This window comes from Pan troglodytes, chromosome 8 (genome assembly GCF_028858775.2).
Source record: "Pan troglodytes isolate AG18354 chromosome 8, NHGRI_mPanTro3-v2.0_pri, whole genome shotgun sequence".
In the NCBI taxonomy this organism is placed as follows: Eukaryota; Metazoa; Chordata; class Mammalia; order Primates; family Hominidae; genus Pan; species Pan troglodytes.
This window is the reverse complement of record NC_072406.2, coordinates 82,076,366-82,097,292: the sequence shown is the minus strand read 5'-3', so window position 1 is coordinate 82,097,292 and position 20,927 is coordinate 82,076,366. Positions and strand designations below refer to the sequence as shown.

At 52.3% G+C, this 20,927-nt stretch overlaps 1 protein-coding gene across 1 annotated transcript in view; it reads right to left on the bottom strand.

The window, feature by feature from the left end:
• Positions 1 to 7,918, bottom strand: part of COL13A1 (collagen type XIII alpha 1 chain) — an 86,907-nt gene extending 78,989 nt beyond the window's left edge. The window contains exons 1-3 of the mRNA XM_016918471.3: positions 7,898 to 7,918; positions 4,945 to 4,980; positions 2,090 to 2,116 (exon numbers count right to left, since the gene is read on the bottom strand). Of these exons, the coding sequence (XP_016773960.2) occupies positions 2,090 to 2,116; positions 4,945 to 4,959 (42 nt within the window). The 5' untranslated portion in view covers positions 4,960 to 4,980; positions 7,898 to 7,918. The remainder of the gene's footprint in view (positions 1 to 2,089; positions 2,117 to 4,944; positions 4,981 to 7,897) is intronic.
• Positions 7,919 to 20,927: the final 13,009 nt, after the last annotated feature.

Sequence of the window (20,927 nt, the reverse complement as noted above, 5' to 3'; positions counted from 1 at the left end):
AGGATCCATTGGAGTGGCGGGAAACAGGGAGACACAGGGAGAGAGGGGAGACTTAGCAAGGCTGCCCAGGCCTGAGTCTCTCCCCGGCCCAGCCCAGGATGCTTTCCAGCTCCCCCTCTGCAAATACCCATCTGGCCACACACCCTGCAACTGCTGAACAGTGACCTGCCCGAGAATGGGGCTGTGAAAACAGAGGAGGGGGACACGAGCAACATGCGTGCTGTGTGAACTCAGCATCCCTGACCCTGAAAGGTTGAGCTGCCTCAAATTCCCTAGTCCCGCTTTCAGAATGACATGGAGGGGTGAAGGCCAGGGCAGAATGTCAGCTCTGAGAGGAAGGCAGATGCTGCTGAATGATGAGCTCAAAGTGCTGTCAAGGGTGGCTGAGCTAGCTAGACAAGTGCCATGTGTGCGTGTGTGTGTCCCTAAGTTCAAGGTCCTACTCTGCCAGGAAAAGTCACAAAACCTCTCTGAGCCCACATACCTCCTCTGTGAACAGGAATGCTGAGAGCGGCTCTGTTGCCCTTACGGGAAACGCATTTTGGAAAATGTCATACCTTACAGGCAGGCGAGGGATGATTTCAAGTTAGTAACTGTTTATGTCATGGCAACGATACAATAATTTTTATACAAGGTGGTGTAGTGTCATGGTTAAGAGCCGGAATGCTTGGGTCTGAAGACCAGCTCTGCTGCCCACCAGCTGTGTGACCTTGGGCAAGTGACTTAATGTCCCCGTGCCTGTCTTCTCATCTGTAAGGATACAGATAGCGCCTGTCTCATAGGGTGGATGTGAAGATGTCATGTGATAATGTAAAGTACTTAAAACAATGCCTGGTCCATGGAAGGGGTCATGTGTCTTTCTCCTAGGCAGTTTAGCCTCATGCCAATGTGGAGCTGACAGTCTAGTTCCAATATGAGGACAGAATAGCATGGTAGCTAGGAGCCCCAGCCTTGGAGTCAGACACACTGGGGCACCTCTCCATCTCTGTCACATTCTAGCTGTGTGACCCGGGGCATGTGACTTGGCCTCTCTGTGCCTCGTGTAAATGAGAATATTAAAGCTTCCCTGAAAAGGTTATGTCAGTGCTAGTTGGGAAAACAGACAAAATACTTAAACCTGCACCTGACACAATTTGTGTTTAATACATGGCAACTGTATTATAATTATTGAGATTGTTATTTTGGAGATGGGAAACTATTGCAGAAATACTGCATTACAGACAGGGAAGTACAGAGCCGGGCACCGGGAGGTCTGGCTTGGAGCCCCTGCTCATCACTATTGCTGTGCCATCTTGGGCCAGCCCTGCTCCTTCCTTGGGCATCAGATGAGTTTCCTCATCTGCAGAGTGAACTCTTTAGAAGTGTTGTGCTTGGCCAGGCATGGTGGCTCACACCTGTAATCCCAGCACTTTGGGAGGACAAGTGGGCGGATCACCTGAGGTCAGGAATTCGAGACCAGCCTGGCCAACATGGTAAAACCCTGTCTCTACTAAAACTGCAAAAATTAGCTGGGTGTGGTGGCACAGGCCTATAATCCCAGCTACTCGGGAGGCTGAGGTAGGAGAATTGCTTGAACCCAGGAGACGGAGGTTGCAGTGAGCCGAGATCTCGCCACTGCACTCCAGCCTGGGTGACAGAGCGAGACTCAATCTCAAAAAAAAAAAAAAGAAGTGTTGCTCTCAGAAATCTCTCAAGAACCCCCCAGGGCTGATGTTCCAGGATGGCTTCTGGATTTCTGACTTCCCAGGGGGGCTCTATTCCATAGCCTCGGGGGTCCCCCTGGGCAGTTCCAGCTACACAAAATAGCGATTGGCCAGAGCGATGAGGCCTCATGCTGTCAGGGCAGGGCAAGGCAGGGAAGACCTCCTCAGCTGGGAAAGCTGGGACCGCCGCCCAGGAATCCCAAGACTGCTGCCCGATGTTACGGAAGCTGTTAGGAAACGGGGCCGTGAGAGGCAGTGAGGGCAGCAGGCCCAGCCAGCATCCTCTGCTGGGGCTTTCTTGTGGGGGAGGGCTGAGAGCCTCCCATCAAGAGTCCACCTGGAGGAGGAGGCTGGGTGCAGGGCAGAAGGGGAAAGTGTGGACTCACCTTCTCGCCTGGTTGGCCCTTTACTCCCTGGGGCAGCCACATGCAACACAGGGTGCAGGAAGGGAAAGGGGGGGAGAGAAAAAAGAGGGGATGAGAAAGAGGCACCCACACGAGAATCCATGTTCATAGACAACAACCAAACAGAAGAAATCACTGTGAAATAAGAAACAAAGCAAAACACAGATGCTGACACATGGCAGGTCCACGTCCAACAAGCACAGCATGTGGCATGTGGAAGGCGCTGCTGCAATGTGCAGCTGCTCCAGATAACTGAGAAACAGTGGCTGGGGCTGTAAGAGGCCCTCTTGAGGCACGTATGTGTGTGTGTGTGTGTGTGAGAGAGACAGAGAGAGAGAGAGAGAAAGCCAGACAATGGCAGAGAGACAGAGATAGAGAAAAGAGAACAAGATCCCACCTAAGTCAGGAAATCCTCCCCGGAAGCCATGGCCCCAGCTGGCCAGGACACTCTGAGGTTGGGGTGGGGATTGGGGGAATTGCCCCAGGACTGTGTTGTGGTGCTGGTGTCTAGGAGGTTTGCAGGTCCAGCTGAACACCAAGAACAAAGCTTTGCCAAGCTAGACAAGCCTGGAGTCCTTGGACCTGGCCGGGCAAGGTGGAGGGAGGGGGCGTGGAGAATCACAGGAGGCCAGAAGGCAGGACACACACCTCTGGAAGAATGGAGCACGGGTCAGTGATGCAGAGGAGGCTGGTTAGGCGGCCAAGGGTCCCTTGTAACAACAGTGACCAGTAGATGGACAGTCCCAATCCACCCTGCTCTGGACAGGCCAGTGGGGCCACTTCTGGTCAACCCCAGGGATGACCCAGGCATGTCACACCTACTGGCCACCTCACTGCTTATCAGGTGGCTCATGCCAGGACCCCTAATGGGCAGCCAAATGGGCCCATTGTCTCATTTAAAATAGCACCAGCAGCCAGAGTAACTTGAAAATAGACCTGCTAAGAAGGAAGTAGGGAGACCTCCTGCAGCTCCCCTCCTTCTACCCCCACTGCTATGGGAGGGAAGTGTGGACACTTCCTGGGGGGAGGTGTCCACAGAGCCCAAGAAGGAGGACAGGACGGACAGGACGGGAAGGCCCAGAGCTGCCACTTTGCATTTTGCAGCCTTCCCTGTGGGCCTGTCTCTGCACTCAGGGGAGAGGCTCCTGAAGCTTCCCTGGGAGCAGGGACTTTGGGGTCCCACAGTTGGCTTGGGCACAAAACCCAACTCCACCCTATTTTGGGTGCAGTGAGTCTCAACATCTTCATTTGGAAGACAGGGGCTCAGAGGGCTATGGGAACGCAGGTGACTGGCTCAGGTCCACATGCGCAGGCCCTTGGGAAAGGATGGTTGAATCACGTTTCCCTGCTCTGTACAGAGCCTGTGACGGCTTGGGAGGACTCAGGATCTGGAGTTAGAGAACGGAAGAAAACAGACAGGGCCGGGCAGCAATTCCACCGTGCTCTGCTCTGGGAAGTGGTGGGAGAGCTTCTCGTGGGGCGGCCCAGGGCTCCCAGCCTGCATGCCTCCAGAGACAGGCCTTGGGTGGGCGCTGGGGAGAGCAAAGCTCTGTGACATGGAACACTTGCCCTGAACTCTGAAATATCCCAGGCCTCTGGGGCTTCATTCTAAGGATCAGACCCTCCTCAGAGCTGCAAGGCCAGTGGGGGTAGGTGGTTAGTGGGGAGTAGCAATATTGTCAGGATCAAGAGCGCAGGTTTGGAGTTGGGCTGTCTGAGTTCAGATTTCTGCTCAGCCACTTCCTGACTGTGTGACCTTGGGAAGGACAGTTAGCTTCTGAGCCTCGGTTTTCTCATCGGAAAAGTAGGGGTGGAAACCGTGTCTACCTCATGCAGTTCTTGTGAAGTCTGAGTAAGCTAACGTAAGGCTCTTAGCACAACGCCAGCAAGCAGTTAGCACTAGCAAGGGTCAGCTATCATTTGGATGCCTTTTCTCAACCTCTGAGCACCGGCAGACTCACACCAGGCAAGCAAATTCACACAAGGATGCTACACCCACTCCTACAGCCAATCCCATGAGATTCTGAGGCAAAGCTGAGAATGACATGGGGGTGGTCAGGGGTCCTGGGGAGCCAGGCGAGGCAGAGGTTGATGGGAAGTTAGGAGTCACATGGGGAGAGTGGCTGAGGCCACTGTCCCAGCCCAGGCTGGGGAGTGGTGAGGGTGGGGCATGGCCATCACTGCCTTAGACTACTGCCTTTATAGCCCTTTGTAGACACTCAGGAACTGAGGCTGGCCTTCCCATTTCTGGGAAACACCCCCTCCATCAAACGTTCTCATCTCCCCTTCTCTATCTTCACTTTCCAGCAAGAAACAGGAATGTTTTAACTCTCAGCCTCCTCGTGAGGACTTGGAGGTGCCACCTGAGACCAAGCCCTGTCTTCACCATCTCTTAGTGCATCTCTGTCTGCAGAGAAGGCCCCTGGGAACCCTGGCTCCACCGAGGGGTGGTTGCAGGAGCAGCTGTGAATCTAAGGGTGAGCTGCCAGCTTTGGGGGGTGGAGTGGCAGTCCTCCCAATGTCGAGGCTCAGTTTGTTCCTGCCGTTCCCAGCAGGTGACTGGCAAAGGGCTTTGTTCATGCAACTTTATTGGGTTTTTCCTTTGCTGTGGCAGCTCTCTGGAGAGTAGTGCCATACTGTGAGGTCTGAAGGACCGGAATACAACTTCCCTTCTCCTTTCTTGTCCCTCCCTAAAGCACACTGGGGCCTGGGGAAGGGAAAGTGCTGACCCCCTCCTTGGGCCTGGGGTAGACAGCACATTGCCATGGTTTAGAGGACAGGCCAGCATGGAGAAGCAAGCAATGGCCACCTGAGCAGGTGCAAACGGGCCAACTCACCACACGTCCAGGCATCCCAATGGCACCTTTGTCCCCCTGATGATGAAGGAGGCAGAAACAGTCAGATGTGGTTGGAACCAGGCTAGCATGTGAAGGACCCTATAGGCAAACTGTGCACCTGATTTAGGGCACAGCTAACCCAGTTTGCAGCGGGGACGACATCCCGTATGATGCCCAAGCATCATGTAGCTACACTCCCTATGCAGCTCCCAAGGACTATTCAGCAAGCAGCCACTGCTATGGCTATGTGTACTTAGGCATGAGTGTTGTGGAAAGAGCACGGAAGGAGGAGTCTGGTCCCAGCCTGGGCCTCAGTTTCCCTATGCCTTTCCAAGGCCCTTGCTCCCTTAGACTTCACTGTTGCATCAATTCCAGCCATGGCCAGGATGTGCCTCATCTTTATCAAACACAACTTCAAGGCACAGAGCAGGGTGACTGGCAGCTCCCATGTGACAGATGGGTGAATCACTTTCCTCGGTCTGTCTCTGCCAGAGCTGGAGAGCAGTGCTCCTCCCAGCCCCTGGTTTGAGAAAGCAACCTCTGGAGTCTTTCTCCACTCCTCCCTCCTCTCGGCCACCTCCAGTACTGACAGGAAGGACCACGAGCCATGTGGATTCAGCCGAATCACGAGTTGCAGATGCTCCAAGGGAAATGCTTTGTTTTGTAGCCAGGGGTTACATCTCACTCTGGAAATCTGCTTATTAAGTTTTGTTCCTCCCCCTTTTGGTAGAAAATATTTTTTTGCCATCATATGCATGCAGACATCATAAAACCTGGGGTGGGGCCTAGAGTTTGCTAGGAGCCTGGAAGGATGGAAAGCAATAGGGTGCGGAGAATCAGGTGGTTTGTCCAGCCTGCTGGACAGGAGGGGACTGCATGGGCATTTCTCGGGTGACTCTGCATCTGCTAACCCCACTGAGGCACAATGCCTTGAGGAACAATGAGCATCCACCATGTATGTGGGGCACACCAGAGAGAAGCAACTATTTCTGAAATTAGGCTCTTAAAATTAACACATAAGGTCAAGACCAACGGTGGCTTTGAGTAAAATGTTTCACTTTTGCTAAAGAATGGCAGGGTAGCTGTGCAGATTAGAAGCACTGACTCTTCCCTTAACCTTTCTGAGCATCAGTTCTGTGGAGTGGGGGTGATAAGAGCTTCTTTCTCATGGGGTTGCTGGGAGGATGCCACATGATGCTGTCTCTGAGAAGCATGTGGCCAGTGCCTGGCCTTTGATGTTGAGTAAATGGCATCTGCTTGTGTAAAGCCTAGCACAGCCGTGGGCAGGTGAATTTCATCAGCATGTTTGTACTCCACACCTTTTGCTTTGTACACCAGGGACTCACATCCACAGTCTTTTTGAGTGTTACTCCTAGGACCCTTCATACGGAAGCATCAACAAGACCATGACCCGTGGATCCGAAATTGGCTCTGCCTGCGAAGGACCCCAGGCCAGGGCGGGTCGTCGGCTGTGGCAGCCCCACGGTCCACTCACTCTTGGGCTTTTGAATGATATTTCAGGTTGTGTGTTTTGGTTTCTTTTTCATTTCTTTTTTAAAACTAATGCTCTTTGCAGTCCTGGCCATAAAATGCTTGGGTTAGGGATGGGTGTGGAATGGCCAGGGACTGGAAACTATGTGCAGCAGCCCCTGCTCTGTCAATTGCCCCCTAAATGCTTTTTAAAGGTGGATGTTGTAAGAAAAAAACAAAGTCTGCCCACATTCCCCTCGGTCATCTGATGTTTCCCCTCCTTGGATTTCATGGGACCGATTCACCCGTCCTCCTTTGTGCTGGGGCTCTTACTGGGAGAGTTTCCATTTGCAAGTTTGAACATTCCCCCACATGCATTTCATTAAGAAAGCCACTGCTAGGCATGAATTTTAGAAGCTGTTGGATTAGTTCAAAGGTTACAGTATAATCCATGTCTAAAAGGGGAGTCATTAGGTAAGAGGGAGGAACATAAGGGTCTGGAATCTCATGGATGTGGCCTTTGGTACAGGGAGACAGGGCAGACTGGTGCCAGCCTCAGGCCAGGGTGCTCTCCATACCCGATTCCGGCCCCCTGACCGGCTGCAGCATCTTACCTGGGTCACTCCACATCTGAGGGCCCATGGTACACATACCCGGTACGCATACCCACTACTCAACTCATCCATGCCCCAGGCTAGACTCCACAGAGCAATGTCTTAAAAGACTTTAAAGGTGGATTTTGAAGGTGGAGCACAGACCACAAGCAACAGCAGTATGGAATGGTGTGTGATGATACGGGCCTCTAACAGGTCCCCACCTGAAGCTTGGACAGATGGACAAACTATTTTACCTTCCTGACTCTCATGTATAAAACAGGTTTATAATCATACCCATTTCACTGAGGTGTTGAACAAGCTGAATGTGTGAAAGGTGATAAATGCAGTACCTGGCTTCTCTTACAGTTTCAATAAGAGATGGCTATCTTTTTTGTCCCAGAGTCCCCATGGTTACTTGGCACAGCCTCTCTAGAATTGGGACATGGTAATTGAGGGAAAACAAAGTTTTTGAGTACGCTCTCTTATCAGCAGGCATAGAAGGAACAGTGGTTTGAATGTCAGCTGGTATGCAGGGGGATAGTCAGTGTGCCAGTGGGCTGCCCATCCGTGCAGCTGCTCATGGTAGGGTCATCAGTCTGGAAGTCAGCTGCAGCTTTGGAAGGATCTGCATGCTGTAATCTGTCTGCCTGGGGCAAAGGCGCACCAAGGGCTGTAGCTAAAGACGCCCCAGCAGGGTCCTCTCTAGATCTCAAAGGAGGAAGGAGCTGAGGTGACTTCACCCTAAGCTATAGATCAGGGACTCTGGAGAGTGGCCTGTCACCCAGATACACCTGGAGAAAAACCAGCCACCTAACCTAGCCAGTCCTCAGACTGAGAAAGAGCACGTAAAAGAGATGCAAAGGAAAGAAGAAACAAAAGTCACTTACTGGGAGTCCGGGTCTTCCAGTGGGACCCTGAAATGAAGAGTGACGTTTACATAGGTCAGGCAGGTATCGTAACAGCTAACTGTTGAACACTGTCCCAACCGGCTGTGTGACCTTGGCATGCCACTTGGGTAAGCCTTTGTTATTTTATGAACAAAACGAAGGGGGAGCCTTGATTGCTAAGGCTTATAAAGCTTCCTTCCAGTTCCGGCTCTGAAGAAAGCCCACCTGTGTTCACCTCTTGGCTCTGCCACTTACTACTTGGGTAACCTTCAGCAAGTGTCTTGGTCTCTCTGTGCCTCAGTGTTTTCATCTTGAAAATGGAAGAATAATCATTACCTATCTGTTAGGATCAAATGAGAGAACGTATGTAAAGCACTGAGCACAGCGGCTGGCATATAGCAAATCCTAAATAAATGCAGCTATTACTATGATTATTAGAAGAGAGGAGGACTGGCCAGAGACGGGCATGGGGCTGGCCTTGGTTTCTCCCTCCAGAGACCCTGCTGTCACATACAGTTTCTCTCCTTCCAGACATCCCACTGTTCCCATAAACCAAAGGCAGAACCAGGAGTAGGTCTTGGGGTGTTCCCTGGGAGACAAGTCCATCCCTGCAGAGCTGCTGAGAAAAGTTCAGGCAGCACCAGGAGTAAGTCACCCCTTCTAACGTTTGTTCCTGAGGACATCCCATCAATGGTGGTGCAGTGACACCCGCCAGTCGGTGGGGAGTCCTTGGGGAATGTGGGGCTACAGCGTTCATGGGGACAGGACTAGTTGCCATCCCGCCATGTTGTTGGTTTTGTCCCATAGCACTAAAATGTGAGCTCCTGAGGTAGGGACTTTCCTGTTTCATTCATGAATGTGTCCCCAGTGCCTCAGCAATGTGGACCTCTCAGTAATCCTCAAGACACATTTACGAATGAATGAATCTGCCTGCGGATACCAGGAACCTGGCAACACTCCTGCTTTCCCAGGCCCCCACAAGGACAGCCCAGGCACTGCGTCCCTTAAACCAGAGCTTTAGTGCTCAACCAATGCCCTCTTCCTCTTGCTTCTAAACTTCCTGTCCTCTAATGTCACAGAGTGGGCGGAGAAGTGGGGCAGTGACCTTCCATCCCAGGGAAGGGAATGCGCCAGGGTGAGGAGGGTCCATCCTCATGCAGTGGGTCTACTCTGAATAGGAACAGAAGGGGCAATTTGCTTACTGTGTCCTTACAACCGACATCATCCACATCGTGCCACCCTTACGAGGACACATGAGGGAAACTTATTTCAGGCCCCATTCTCAGGGAAAACTGTGCTTCACCCAAGCATCAGGCGCGCTCCTACCTCACTGCAGCCCGACCCTTGCCAAAGCTCTGCTTTCCTCTTTGCTCTGACCACCGAGAAGCTCAGAGCCAAGAGTGTGGCTCATCTGCACAGGATGTTGCAGTGCCATGGCTCTGGATTCCCTTTGCTTTCCTGCCTCTGTTCTCCACCCCTCACCTTCTGTTTCCTTATGTAGCTTGTCAATCCCCCTAAAATGTTTCTTGGAATGAGATGGGGTAGAAATAAATAAGACAATAAAATTCATTAATAAAAATTCACAAAATCATAATTTCTTCCTTAAAATGTAAGGTTTACCCAGCCACTTGGGAGACTGAGGCAGGAGGATGGCTTGAAGTCAGGAGTTCATGACCAGCCTGGGCAACATAGCAAAACCCCGTCTCTAAAAAAAAAAAAAAAAAATTAAAAAAATTAGCCAGGTGTGGGGGCATACGCCTGTAGTCCTAGCTACTTGGGAGGCTGAGGCAGGAGGGCCACTTGAGCCCATAAGATTGAGGCTTCAGTGAGCTTTGATCGCACCACTGCTCCCCAGCCTGGGTGAGAGAGTGAGACCCTGCCTCTCACTCTCTCACCCAAAAAAGTTTTTTCTTTTCTTTTCTAAAAAAGAAAAAAAAATTAAAGGTTTGCAAAAAACCTTTGGGCATCATCTAGGGAAGCCTTATGCTTTTAGGATTAAATGAATTAATATATCCTAAGTAAAAATATATATATATACAGTACACACACATACACACATATACCTTACAACATCCATATGAAGCAGACACCATTACTGTTCTAATTTTACAGATGAGGGGACTGAGGCAGAGAGAGGTTAAGTGACTTGCTAAGGTTACACAGCAAAAAGTGGCAGTGCCAGGATTTGATTGCAGTTGGTCTGGCCCCAGAGCCCATGCTCATAATCACTATGTTACACTGCCTCCATAAAAACATAACAGTGTCTAACACACAGTAAGTGTTAGCTACTATTTCAGCAAGGATCATATTCAGCAAGGCCTGGCAGCTGCTGGCAAATATTTCCCTATATTCCTTCAGAGAAAGATACATCCCTACTTCCCTTGGTCATCTGTTTTCAGTCTCATAGTTCCCAGTATTAGGAAATTCTCCCTTAAATTGAATCCAGGGATGGCCAATAGATAGCTTGAGCACTGACGCCAATGGATTGGGAGTAACTGACTAATGCATTATGTTAAAAAGCCTCCTAATTGATTAGCAATGTCTGCCAGGGGCATGATGGGTGGGGCAGTGGTAGCTGAAAATTTGCTTCCACCTAAATGGTTCCTGCTGCAGCTTTAATCCATCCTGCACAGTTGTGTTCTTCAGGCACTGGCCGACCTTGTGCCCACAGAAATCTGGGTCTTCCTGTTGGAGGACAGAGCCAGCCCCCAGGATACACCCAGACGGCATCAGACAGGCATCTCAGAGCCCCTCTCTCTGGCCACCAGCATTCTTCTTTTGCAGGAAGCAGAGATAACAGGGCTGAGGAGGTGATTCCTGCCCAGGCCAGCTTCCCATTTCCTCCTCCTCCTGCCTTGTGGTTTCAGCCAGCACTGGGCAAAGGTTCAGGGCTCCTCTTCTGAGCTGGGCTCAGAATGTGGGGAAAGCTACCTGGGCCTTTCTTCTTCACTCTGTGGGCAGAGACTGAGTGAAGACTCATCCCCTCCACCTCATGGGCTCCTTCAGCACAGACCCAAAGGGGTCTGGGAACAGTCCCTGGGTCGGGCCAGCACAAGCTCTCAGAATGCAAAATTCCTACTGAGGAAAGGATCCTCAAGTAAGGCAGGGACTCAGAGCTGTCCTGGCATCCTGGCCCTGGGGGTGAGGTGTGTGCAGGAGGCTGCAGCATCCTGCCTCTGGGGGTGAGGTGTGTGCAGGAGGCCCCAAGGCAGGGTGGGGGCAGTTGAGGGCTCTTGTGGCTTCCTCAGAATGAGACAGGGAAAAGCAGCACATTTCCCACAGGTGAAAGCTCTACGTGGCAGAGTTTATTTTGGAAGATGGATGATAGGAATTAAGATCTGACACACCAAACGTGCCATAATAAATTATCCTTCCTTTCAAGTAATGACATGACAGGTCCTGCCTCACTGTGATGTGTCAGGGGCCACGGGATCCTCAGTGTGGGTGCAAGGGCCTTTCAGGGCACAAATGGAGTCTTCAATAATGGCCTTTACTAAAAATGAAGCAGGCGGCTCCCACAGGTACACATCAAGAGGAAAACAACTATGGAAATGACTTCTCCAAGGAAGGGATGATGATAGGGTTGATTTCAGCAACCTTGAGAAAGATCTGATGCAAGGGCTAGGCCCTTTCAATTCCTATCTCCAGCTCCCCCAGCGCCCTCTGGTCTTTTGTTGGGATATCAAAGGCAGGTGCTCCTGTTCTCTGGATCCATTACTTGAGGGAGGCAGTCTCCTTGGGCTCTTCTCAGGTTCTCTGGAAGTGGCTCCACTCCCCGCCCCACCCTGGGCTTCCTAGCAAGGCCAGGAAGGAGTGCGGCATGATGCCTATAATTTATGTGCTGTCTCCCAGTCTAACCGGCTGACACCACTCTCTCTTACATAACCATTGCCACCACCACCACCACCTGCCCAAAGTGGCCAGAATGGAGCTGCCCCACTCAGGGGTGTGGATGTGAGTCCCCTGGAGCAGACCATGCTTGCAGCCAGCTCGATGACCTGTTTTCTGAGACCTTTCAAGGGGCAGAACTGAGGAGAGATTATTTCTTTTCTTCTAATACCAGGTGCTTCTTTTTTTTTTTTTTTTTTGACTCCAATAGCTTCTTTGGGGACAAAGGAACTGAGCTAATTAGAGGGAAAGCCACCCTTTCATATTGAAATTTGGGGCCTGCTTTGCCCTGGGGGCAGCCATTGTCTTGCCCTGGAGGGGTGCAGAGGTGGGTGAAAAGCAAAATGGTAGCCTCCTCCCCACAAGAGGCATTCTGGAGGGACCCCTCAGGAGCCTGCATAGGCCCCCCACAAGACAGCAGGGGCCCAGCTTTCAGTGCCCCCACCCAGAACCCCATTACCAGCAGGTGACACAGGCCTTTCAGATGCATGAGACCCTCGGCTTGAGTACTTACAGGAGGTCCTGAAAGAGAGAGAGAAAATGCCTGGGTCAGTGTCATTGCTGTAGGGGGCGGTGGGGAGGCCGCCTTGGAAGCAGTGTCCAAGGATTCATCAGCGGAGGGGTTTCCATCTGGTCTTCGAAGTTTGTCTTTTCCTGGCCCACGCTCACCAATATAATCTCTTCCCCCTTTATTTCATCTCCATATTTTCATAATTGGATGAGAAATCCAGAGGTCTGGGCCCCAGGCTCAGCCCTGCTGGGGACCTGCCGGTGGCCCTTCTGCCTCAGCTTCCCACCCCACAAAACGGGCTCTACGGGACCTGCCTGAACTTGTGTACAAGGCTGCTTTGCAGAACACGGGACAGTGGGCACCGAGGCACACTGAGAAAGGCGGAAATAACAGATCCTGTAGAGATGAGGATCATTAGCATGCCCGTGTCCTCACTGTGCACGTCAGGGAGGGCCAGCAGGCAGGCAGGGGCGGGCGTGGATGGCCACTCTGCACCCTGCCTGAGGCCCATTGGCCTGTCCTGGTTTCTGTTTAGCAGTGAGTTAGGCACTTCACCCCTCCGGGGTCTGCCACCCACAGCCTCTTTCTCAAAGCCCCCTCTCGGGCTCCGGCCCCACCCTCCTCCATGCCTCTCTCTGTTCCTTTCTCTTTCTGGTGTCCACTCCCCACCTCCCTCCCACGGCCGCAGCAGCAGCCCTATCTCATTACTGGCAACAGCCAAGAATGACAAATTCAAGTGTTCCGAGAGGGAGAAAAAAGGAATAGGGGTGGGGAGCGGGAGGGAAGGTTTAGAAAAGCAGTCCCAGAAAGATAGGGAAGGAAAGGCACTTCTGCGGAACATGAGCCACGAAACCCCACCCTCCCGGTGATTCCCAGCTGGGCCTGGTATGTCTGCCCGGCCCCTAGTGCCCTGGCCACGTTAACTCAGCTGCGACTCCTGTTGCTTCTTTTATGCTCGGCCAATAAAGGCTCCTATGTTTCCCCGTGCTCCTCCCATTCCCAGAGCCGGCTTCCTTCTCTCCTCCTTTATCTGTCGGCTTCTCTGCCCTGGTCACCATCCAGGAGGAAACAGCCTCTTTCATGCTGGCCTCTGTCAAGCCATCACGTTAAGGAGGAACACAATGTTTTAGATTAAAAGCAACAGAAAAAGTCAAGAGGTGTAGAGCCTGGGTGAGCAAGCCCCAGGCCCGGGCCTTGCATGCAGGGCCCAGAACAAGCGGGAGGGAGCACAGAGCAGGGGGAGCATCTGGGAGCCATTAGGCTGAGTGGCAGAGGAATGTCACCCAGAATCTGAAAATATCCCCTTAGCGCAGCCTGCCAGAGGGGCCAGCTTAGCTGGGAAATCTGTGCCTCCTGGCTGGGGGAGATGTCCTCTGCATGAGAAGCAGGCTGGTGACAAAATTCAGCCTGTGGCAATTTTGGGATGCTTCAGCCACATGGAGGGCAGATGCCTTGCGCCTGCCAGGCCTGACGGGGCCCTGGCTCCCACTGTGGCAGGCTCTGGTGAGGCCCCCAGTGACACAGGCTAGAGCTCTGAGATGTCCCCAGTGACACAGACTGGAGCTCTGAGGGCAGCCCGGCCTGTTGTTAGCACTCTCGGCTGCATAGGTGTCACCAGATGCAGCCAGGTAGCTGGCACAAGACTCAAGGCTCAGCTGGGTAGCAGGAGGAGCAGTTTGCTGGGTCCACCCCTGGAGGATATAAATTCTACTGAAGATTTTGAGGGTTTTTACATCACCACCACTGCCACCACCATTGTCACTGCATACACCTCTATGGTCCTTATTAGGTGCCAGGCACAATTCGAGGGGTTTTCCATTATGCAATAGGTTCTATCATTCCCGCCTTGCGGATGAAGAAACTGAGGCATGGGAAGGTTAAGCGACTCCCCAGGGCCATGCAGCTAGTAAATGGTAGAGCTCTGGACCCTTCTCTACAGTGCCTCTCTCTCTGTCTCTCATTCAGAAAGCAACCTACCCCCCACCCTGCAATTGCCTGCAGACCAAGTCCTCTCCAGACCTGCCCCTGGGATGCCTGTTATGGCCAGCCTCCAGCCCCCTTCTCTAGACTCAACCCTCTCATCTGTCTTTTACAGGCACCTTTGTCTTATGCAAGGGAATTTGGCTCTTCCAAGCTCAGCCAGGCTGCCACTCCCCATACCTGTCCCCTACAGGGATTTCAGAAACAGGAAAATCCTCTTTGTGAGCTAATGCTGTGCCATAGAAGGGGAAGAGCTATACAGGTGCTATAAAAGAAGACTTTCTCTCTCACACACCTTTTTTCCCCTGTTAGGGATGGTCTTCATGAGACCCACTGGAAAATCTTCAGGTGCCTTGGAAAACCCAACTCCCGTCCTGCCCCTGCCAATTTTCATCAAACAGGCCTGCACTGGGACAGCCCTGGGTTTCCAAGCAGATGCTTCCCCTGATGCTGTGTTCAATGCCTGGCAGCTCTAAGATGCTGGGGAGCTGATGGCTTTGCAAAATCTAGCAGTGCCTTGATGTCACTAGTTGCTCTCCCATGTGGGCCACTTGGCTGTGCCCATTACCCTGGCCAGGCACCAAAGGATGGAGTCACTCCAAGGCATTACCAAGTCCCCACAGTACAGATGGAGAGAGAGAGGCCCAGGGAGATTCGTGACCATCCAGGGCCATGTTGTGGGCAGGTGATGGCGGTGAGACCAGCATTCAGTCTCCTGACTCCCCATCCTGGGGTCTTCCTAACAGAGCACACCATATCTCATGCTGATCCTGCTGAGGTACTGCCCGTACTACCACATTTTGAGAGAGGAGGAAGACACCTGGACTCCACCCATGCACCTGCTGCTTCCTCAGGAGGAACCTGTTTCTTGCAGCAGGGAGAACTATGAAGATTGTCCCAGCCCCCTCAGGTGGGCTAAGCAGCCCGCAAGCAGGGCTGTCAGAGAGGGTCACAACAGCCATCCAGGGTGGGGACATTCTGCCTGAGACCTCCCTGCTGATGTCTGTCACGCACTGCCTCAGCTTCCTGCTGAGGCCACTACTGTTCTCCGCCGGGGTTTGACCCACCTCTTCCGAGCAAGGCGGCCATGCTCCCCCAAAATGGACACATAGGGATGGACCCCCATGAAGAATTCTGGGGTAGCATTCTGGGTCGTGCCTTTTTTCAACCACTTTTTGTATGTTCGTTCATTCAACAAACACTTAACAATGCCTACTGTGTGAGTCACTGTGCTGGGCTATGGCTCGCTAAAGATGAATAAAGTATACTCATTGTCCTCTGAGGAAGGAAAACTTCATTTTTTTAAGCACTTATTATCTACCAGGCCTGATGCAAAGCTCTGATGATACAGAGATGAATAACTCATTTCCTCCTGCTGAGAAGCCAACAGTTTCCTATGTTAGAAAGCCAGAGAAATTCCAGTGATGAGAACTAAAACAAACATGAGGGTTTAAGGGAGAAAGGTTTGCCGTAGGAGGATTCATTTTTTCATTCCTTCATTCATTCAATCAACATTTACTGAGTGCTCATTATGCGGCAGACATAGACACAGTGCTAAGCATGGTAACTATAACACCGCACTTCGTCTTTATAACAACCTTGTGAAGTTGGCATTATCACCCCTTCCATAGACTTGGAACCTGAGGCTTAGAGGTTAAGCAACCTGCCTAAGGTGGTCACCTTGCTCTTAGATGATGGCATCTGATTCTTAAGGTTAAAAAAATTTAATTTAATTTAATTTATTATTATTTTTTGAGATAGTATCTCACTCCGTTGCCCAGGCTGCAGTACAGTGGTGCAATCACGGCTCACTGCAGCCTCAACCTCCCTGGGCTCAGGCAATCTTCCCACCTCAGCCTCCCGAGTAGCTGAGACTACACACTACACCTGGCTAATTTCTGTATTTTTTGTAAGGACGGAGTTTCACTATGTTGCCTAGGCTGGTCTCAAACTCCTGAGCTCAAGCTATCTGCCTGCCTCGGGCTCCCAAAGTGCTGGGATTATACGCATGAGTCACCATGCCTGGCTTAAGTTGATTGTTTAACTTTTATTTCCATATGGTAGGGCCTGGATTTGAACCTGGTCTCTCTTGCTGCAAAGCCTGTGTTCTCCTGGCTGGAGGTCATGAAGTTCTCAGGGGTGGAAGGGGCAGCCGGGCCCTCAGCCCCTTCTAAAGTGGTCAGGTAAGTCCCCTCCCCCTCGACCCTGGACTTGGTGCCACCCAGTCTCTGGATCCAGTCCTGGTCCTGGACAGAGGGCATCAAGAGTGGCAGGGTGCTCCCAAGTTCAGTGTCATCTGAACCATCTTCTGACCCTGCTTGACCGCTGGGCTCCTAGAAGCTGGGGTCCTAGCCCCCACCCATGCCTCCTGGTGCCTGCAGCTGACCACCTGCCACCAGCTCTGCCACATGCCAGACCCACCCATCTCTGCCAGGACAGGTGCTGTGCATCATGGGCTCCCCTCAGACCTTGGGTGACTAATGATATTGGTTACACTCTGCCTGCTGGAGCAGGGGTTCTCAGCTTGGGGGAATTTGGCTCCCCAGAGGATAGTTGACAATGTCTGGAGACATTTTGATTTCACAACTGGGAAGCTTCTACTGGTCTGTAATGGGTACAGGCCAGGGATGCTGCTAAAAAGACAATGCACAGAGCCTCCTGCCACAAAGACTCATCTAGTCCACGTGTGAATAGTGCTAAGGATGAGAAACCCCATGCTGGATTAATGGCACCAGACCTGCCTTGGGGCTCCTCCCGTGCCTCAGTCCCTAGGACGCACGCCCTCACCCATGGCCCAGGCCTCACCGACCTGTGGTTTGCCAACTCTTGGGATCCCATTCTTCTACAGTTTGGCCTGTTCCACCTCCACCCAAGACCTCATTAGGACAAATAGTAATTTGTCTGTTATTCATCTATAGAGTATGTACTCTGTGCCTGACGCTATGCTAAGACCCTTATTTCACTCGGTCTGCCCAGTGACCCAGTGAAGTATTGTTGGTTATTGTTCCCACTCTACAGATGAAAAAGCTGAGGCCCAGAGAGTTTATGGTGCGTTCAAGGCTGCAGAACACATGCATCACTGGGCTGGTACTTGGCCCCAGGTCTGCCTGCCTCCCAGGACCATGGGCCCCCGAAGCTTGAAGGAGGCACATGGAGAAATAAAAGGAACAGCCTCTGCCTCAAAGAGCAGTGAAGAAGGGAAACACGAGTAACTTTAAAAACCATGAAAAGCAATTTGTCAGGGGCAGGCATGATGGCCTGTGAAGGGACACTGGTGAGCTTTAAGGCAGCCTGTGTCTTCTGGGGTTAACTTCAAAGAGAACACCCAAGCCCTGTCACGTACAGCCCTACGGCCCAAACCCTGAGTTTCTAGGGAAGCCTGAGGCAGATTTCTGGGTAGACCATCTGAACTTATTTGATGTCCTGGGAGCATGGTTGACAAATCATGCTTTGTGACTGATAAAGCACTTCGTTATATCACAGTTCACCACAACCCAACTCCCATTTTATAGATGAGAAAACTGAGGCTCTGAGAAGGGTGCAACTTGCCTATTATTCACGGCTGGTAAATGATCCTGAATCCTGGTCTAGTGCTATTCACAGAACAGCCCACCATTAGCAAAGCTTTGAGAAGCTTTACATTTCTTAGGAAAAATGTCTGACTACTCAGAGCCAACTTGTGCAGTCTTGCAAGAGCCAACTGTGGGCATCTCTTCCTAACTTGGCGCCCAGTGACTTCACACTGGCAGCTGGAAATTGGCCATGGTGGGAGTATTCACACCACAGAAATTGGCAAAAGCTACAAAGCAGCCCCACCTTACCCCAAGAGCCACTTCTTAAGCGTTTGCCAGCACGCCACAGCTCACATCTGTCCTATGATGACATCTCTCGGCCACAAGACACCCCCAGACCTTTCCAGCCCAGGTTGATGGGGTGTAACAGGTCCTGGGAGAAGTGGGCAGCAGTTTAAATCACACACACCTACAGTCTCTGTGCCTGCACTCATGGCTGACACTGATAATCAATCACAGCTCCTTAATGAGCCTAGACAAGGTTTCACAATTCTTTGCAACACAGCCACTATCAATCAGCAGAAATTGGCACATGATCTGGAACCTATTAGTCATCCTGGAAACTAGAGCCACCTGGAGGTGAGACTCAGGGGAAGCAAGTAGACGAAGCAGGAGGACCCTTTTCTAACTAATCAGGCAGGACTGAGTCTAGCCTTGGGGAGTGGCAGAGACGGAGGTGGAGAGGCTGGGTGTCCTGGACTCCCCAGACACATCTCATACCAGGCATGGGGACTAGCATTGATTGCAGCTCTCTCTCCCATCCCCGTTCAGCTGTTAAGGTTGGCAGAGAGACTGGAATGTACGAGCAAGGAAGGGACAGGAGCCAGTAAGATCCCCTCCAGCTTAGTTCATGCCCTGGCCCCAGGAGGTCCTCAGAGGACCCCACACTACTAGCTATGCCACTGCCACCCCTGGAGCCACCTGAGAGCAACCTGAGTGGCCACCTTCCTGTAAACTCCATGGAAGTGGACTTCACACCTGGCAGCCTGGCGGGGCACTTGGTCTGGTTCCAGGGGCTTCTTGACACTCTGCCCTTGGCTAACCCCTGCTTTCAATCTGGAGGTGCCCCCTTCACTTCCTTGCTCCTTGCATTGTTTGGCAAGTGCCTGAGGGCTGGTGGGACGGGGGAGGCTCAGATGCCCAGCACCCGGGGTCACTCCTCTCTGTGGACGCAGGAGGGTGTGCCTAAGTAGCAGACTTTCTTGGTTACCTCTTCTGCGTCCATTCTCCCTTTCTCCTCCCAACAAAGCCTTAAAGTTCCTCCAGGCTCCTCTCCTTCCCGATGCAGTCCTGTGTTTCCAGGGAAGCCGTTCCCCAGCCTAGCTAGCAATGGGTAAGGGTATATGCCTGGGGCCTGGAGCCCTCGTGGAGATGGCTCTGGTGAGACGGTTTGAGCAGGCAGAGGGACAGGAGATCCCCTTACCACCCCTGCAGCTCCCTTGATGCCAGAGTCCCACATCCCTTGGAATGGGGGATAGCAGCCTGGGGCCCAGGAAAATGGCCGCAGAAGGCCACAGGCAAGGAGGGCATGGGGGACCTGGCTGCAGGGTTCTGCCCAGGGGGATGGAGGGTGATGCCCAGCCCCTGGCAAGAGGAACGACAACCCAGACAGAAGATGGCGCTAGGCCAACCCCGTGCCCCTCCCCCACCCAGCTGTAATTCTGGGTGAAGGAAAGGGAGAGAGGGAAATGGTGTCTCGACAGCTGATGAGAACCTGAAAGGCTAAGGGTTGAGCAGGAAGTGGCTGAGTTCCTCAGAATTATTTTTCTCATTCTTCAGCAGAAGGCAGGCACTTGGAAGCACGGCTCAGTGCAGTATGAGGGGGTAAAGAAAATTGTATCCTGGCACACTGGAGCTGTGTCTCCCTCATGCCCGCTTTCAACACCTGCTCAACACCAGCTATGCATGGCTGCTGTGCAGAAGGCTGTAAAGGTCACCTGCTGTCCCTGACCTTGAGGGCTTCTTTTCTAGCTCAGGAGACCGCCCCATCCAAGTACCCTGACACTTCGTCCTGAGGCTGGGGGCTGTGGCAGCTTTTCCCTGGAGCAGGGCTCATCTGCTGGTCAGTGCATCTACTGCTTCCTGCAGACTGAGGCCGGAACCCCAGAGTGAGACTACAGCCCCCACGCTGCCCACCAGGTACAGGTCCCCCGACTCTGCCTTCCGTCCAGCTTAGAGGTGGGTGTCCCGCTGGTCCTGGGGTGAGGCTGGCCCCACGTTGGTCTCTACTCCGAAGCAAGCTCCTGTCTGGGGGCACTCTGTGGCTGACATTCAGTCCTTCTTCCTTCTCAGGGCTTTGTTTTACCTTTTCTCATTTGAGCCACAAAACAGCCCTGAAAGGCTGGAGTAGGAGTCAGCAGCCCCATTTTCTGAGTGAGGGACTGAGATGCAGAAAGGAAATGTGCTGTCTGGAAGCTCACACAGAATTCCCAAACTCCAGTCTCCTCCGGCTGCAGCCCTCTGGGCAGCTCCCCTGCCTGTGGCTCTGGGCCTTGTGACCTGCGACTGGACTGGGAGGGGCAAGTGGTCCTGACGAGACCCTTGACCACTAGCCCCAGCCCTTGAGTCCCAAGCCAGGGCTGCTTTCTTCCATTGAGGGGTCACTCAGGTCCCTGAAGGAAGACAAGTCTCTGGGCATCACACCTCTGACCTGGGACTTCTTCCTGACACCGGATCTCGCCAGTGTTCCTGTGCAAGGCCCTGCCTGGGGAAGCTCAAACGTCACATCATGGCTCTGCTGGCCAGCGCCCTGCTCGGCGACTGCCGGAGGAGCAGAGAGGAGGGGCTGGGGAAGGGTCACAGCTCAGGTCAGACTCATGCCGAATGCCACCCCTCAGAGGCCTGGGAGGGGCTGCAGGCTTCATAGGTCTTGCTTTGACAACCAGGCCTGTATCTCTGAATGATGAGCTTTTTGATTTTAAAGTCACATTTATTATGTTGGTACAAAAGTAATTGCGGTTTTTGCCATTAAAACGAATGGCAAAAACCGCAATTACTTTTGCATCAACCTAATATTTATAACCCAGTTTGGTCTGGCATCATGCTAACCTCTTACCAGCGCCAAGCACCTTACACATAT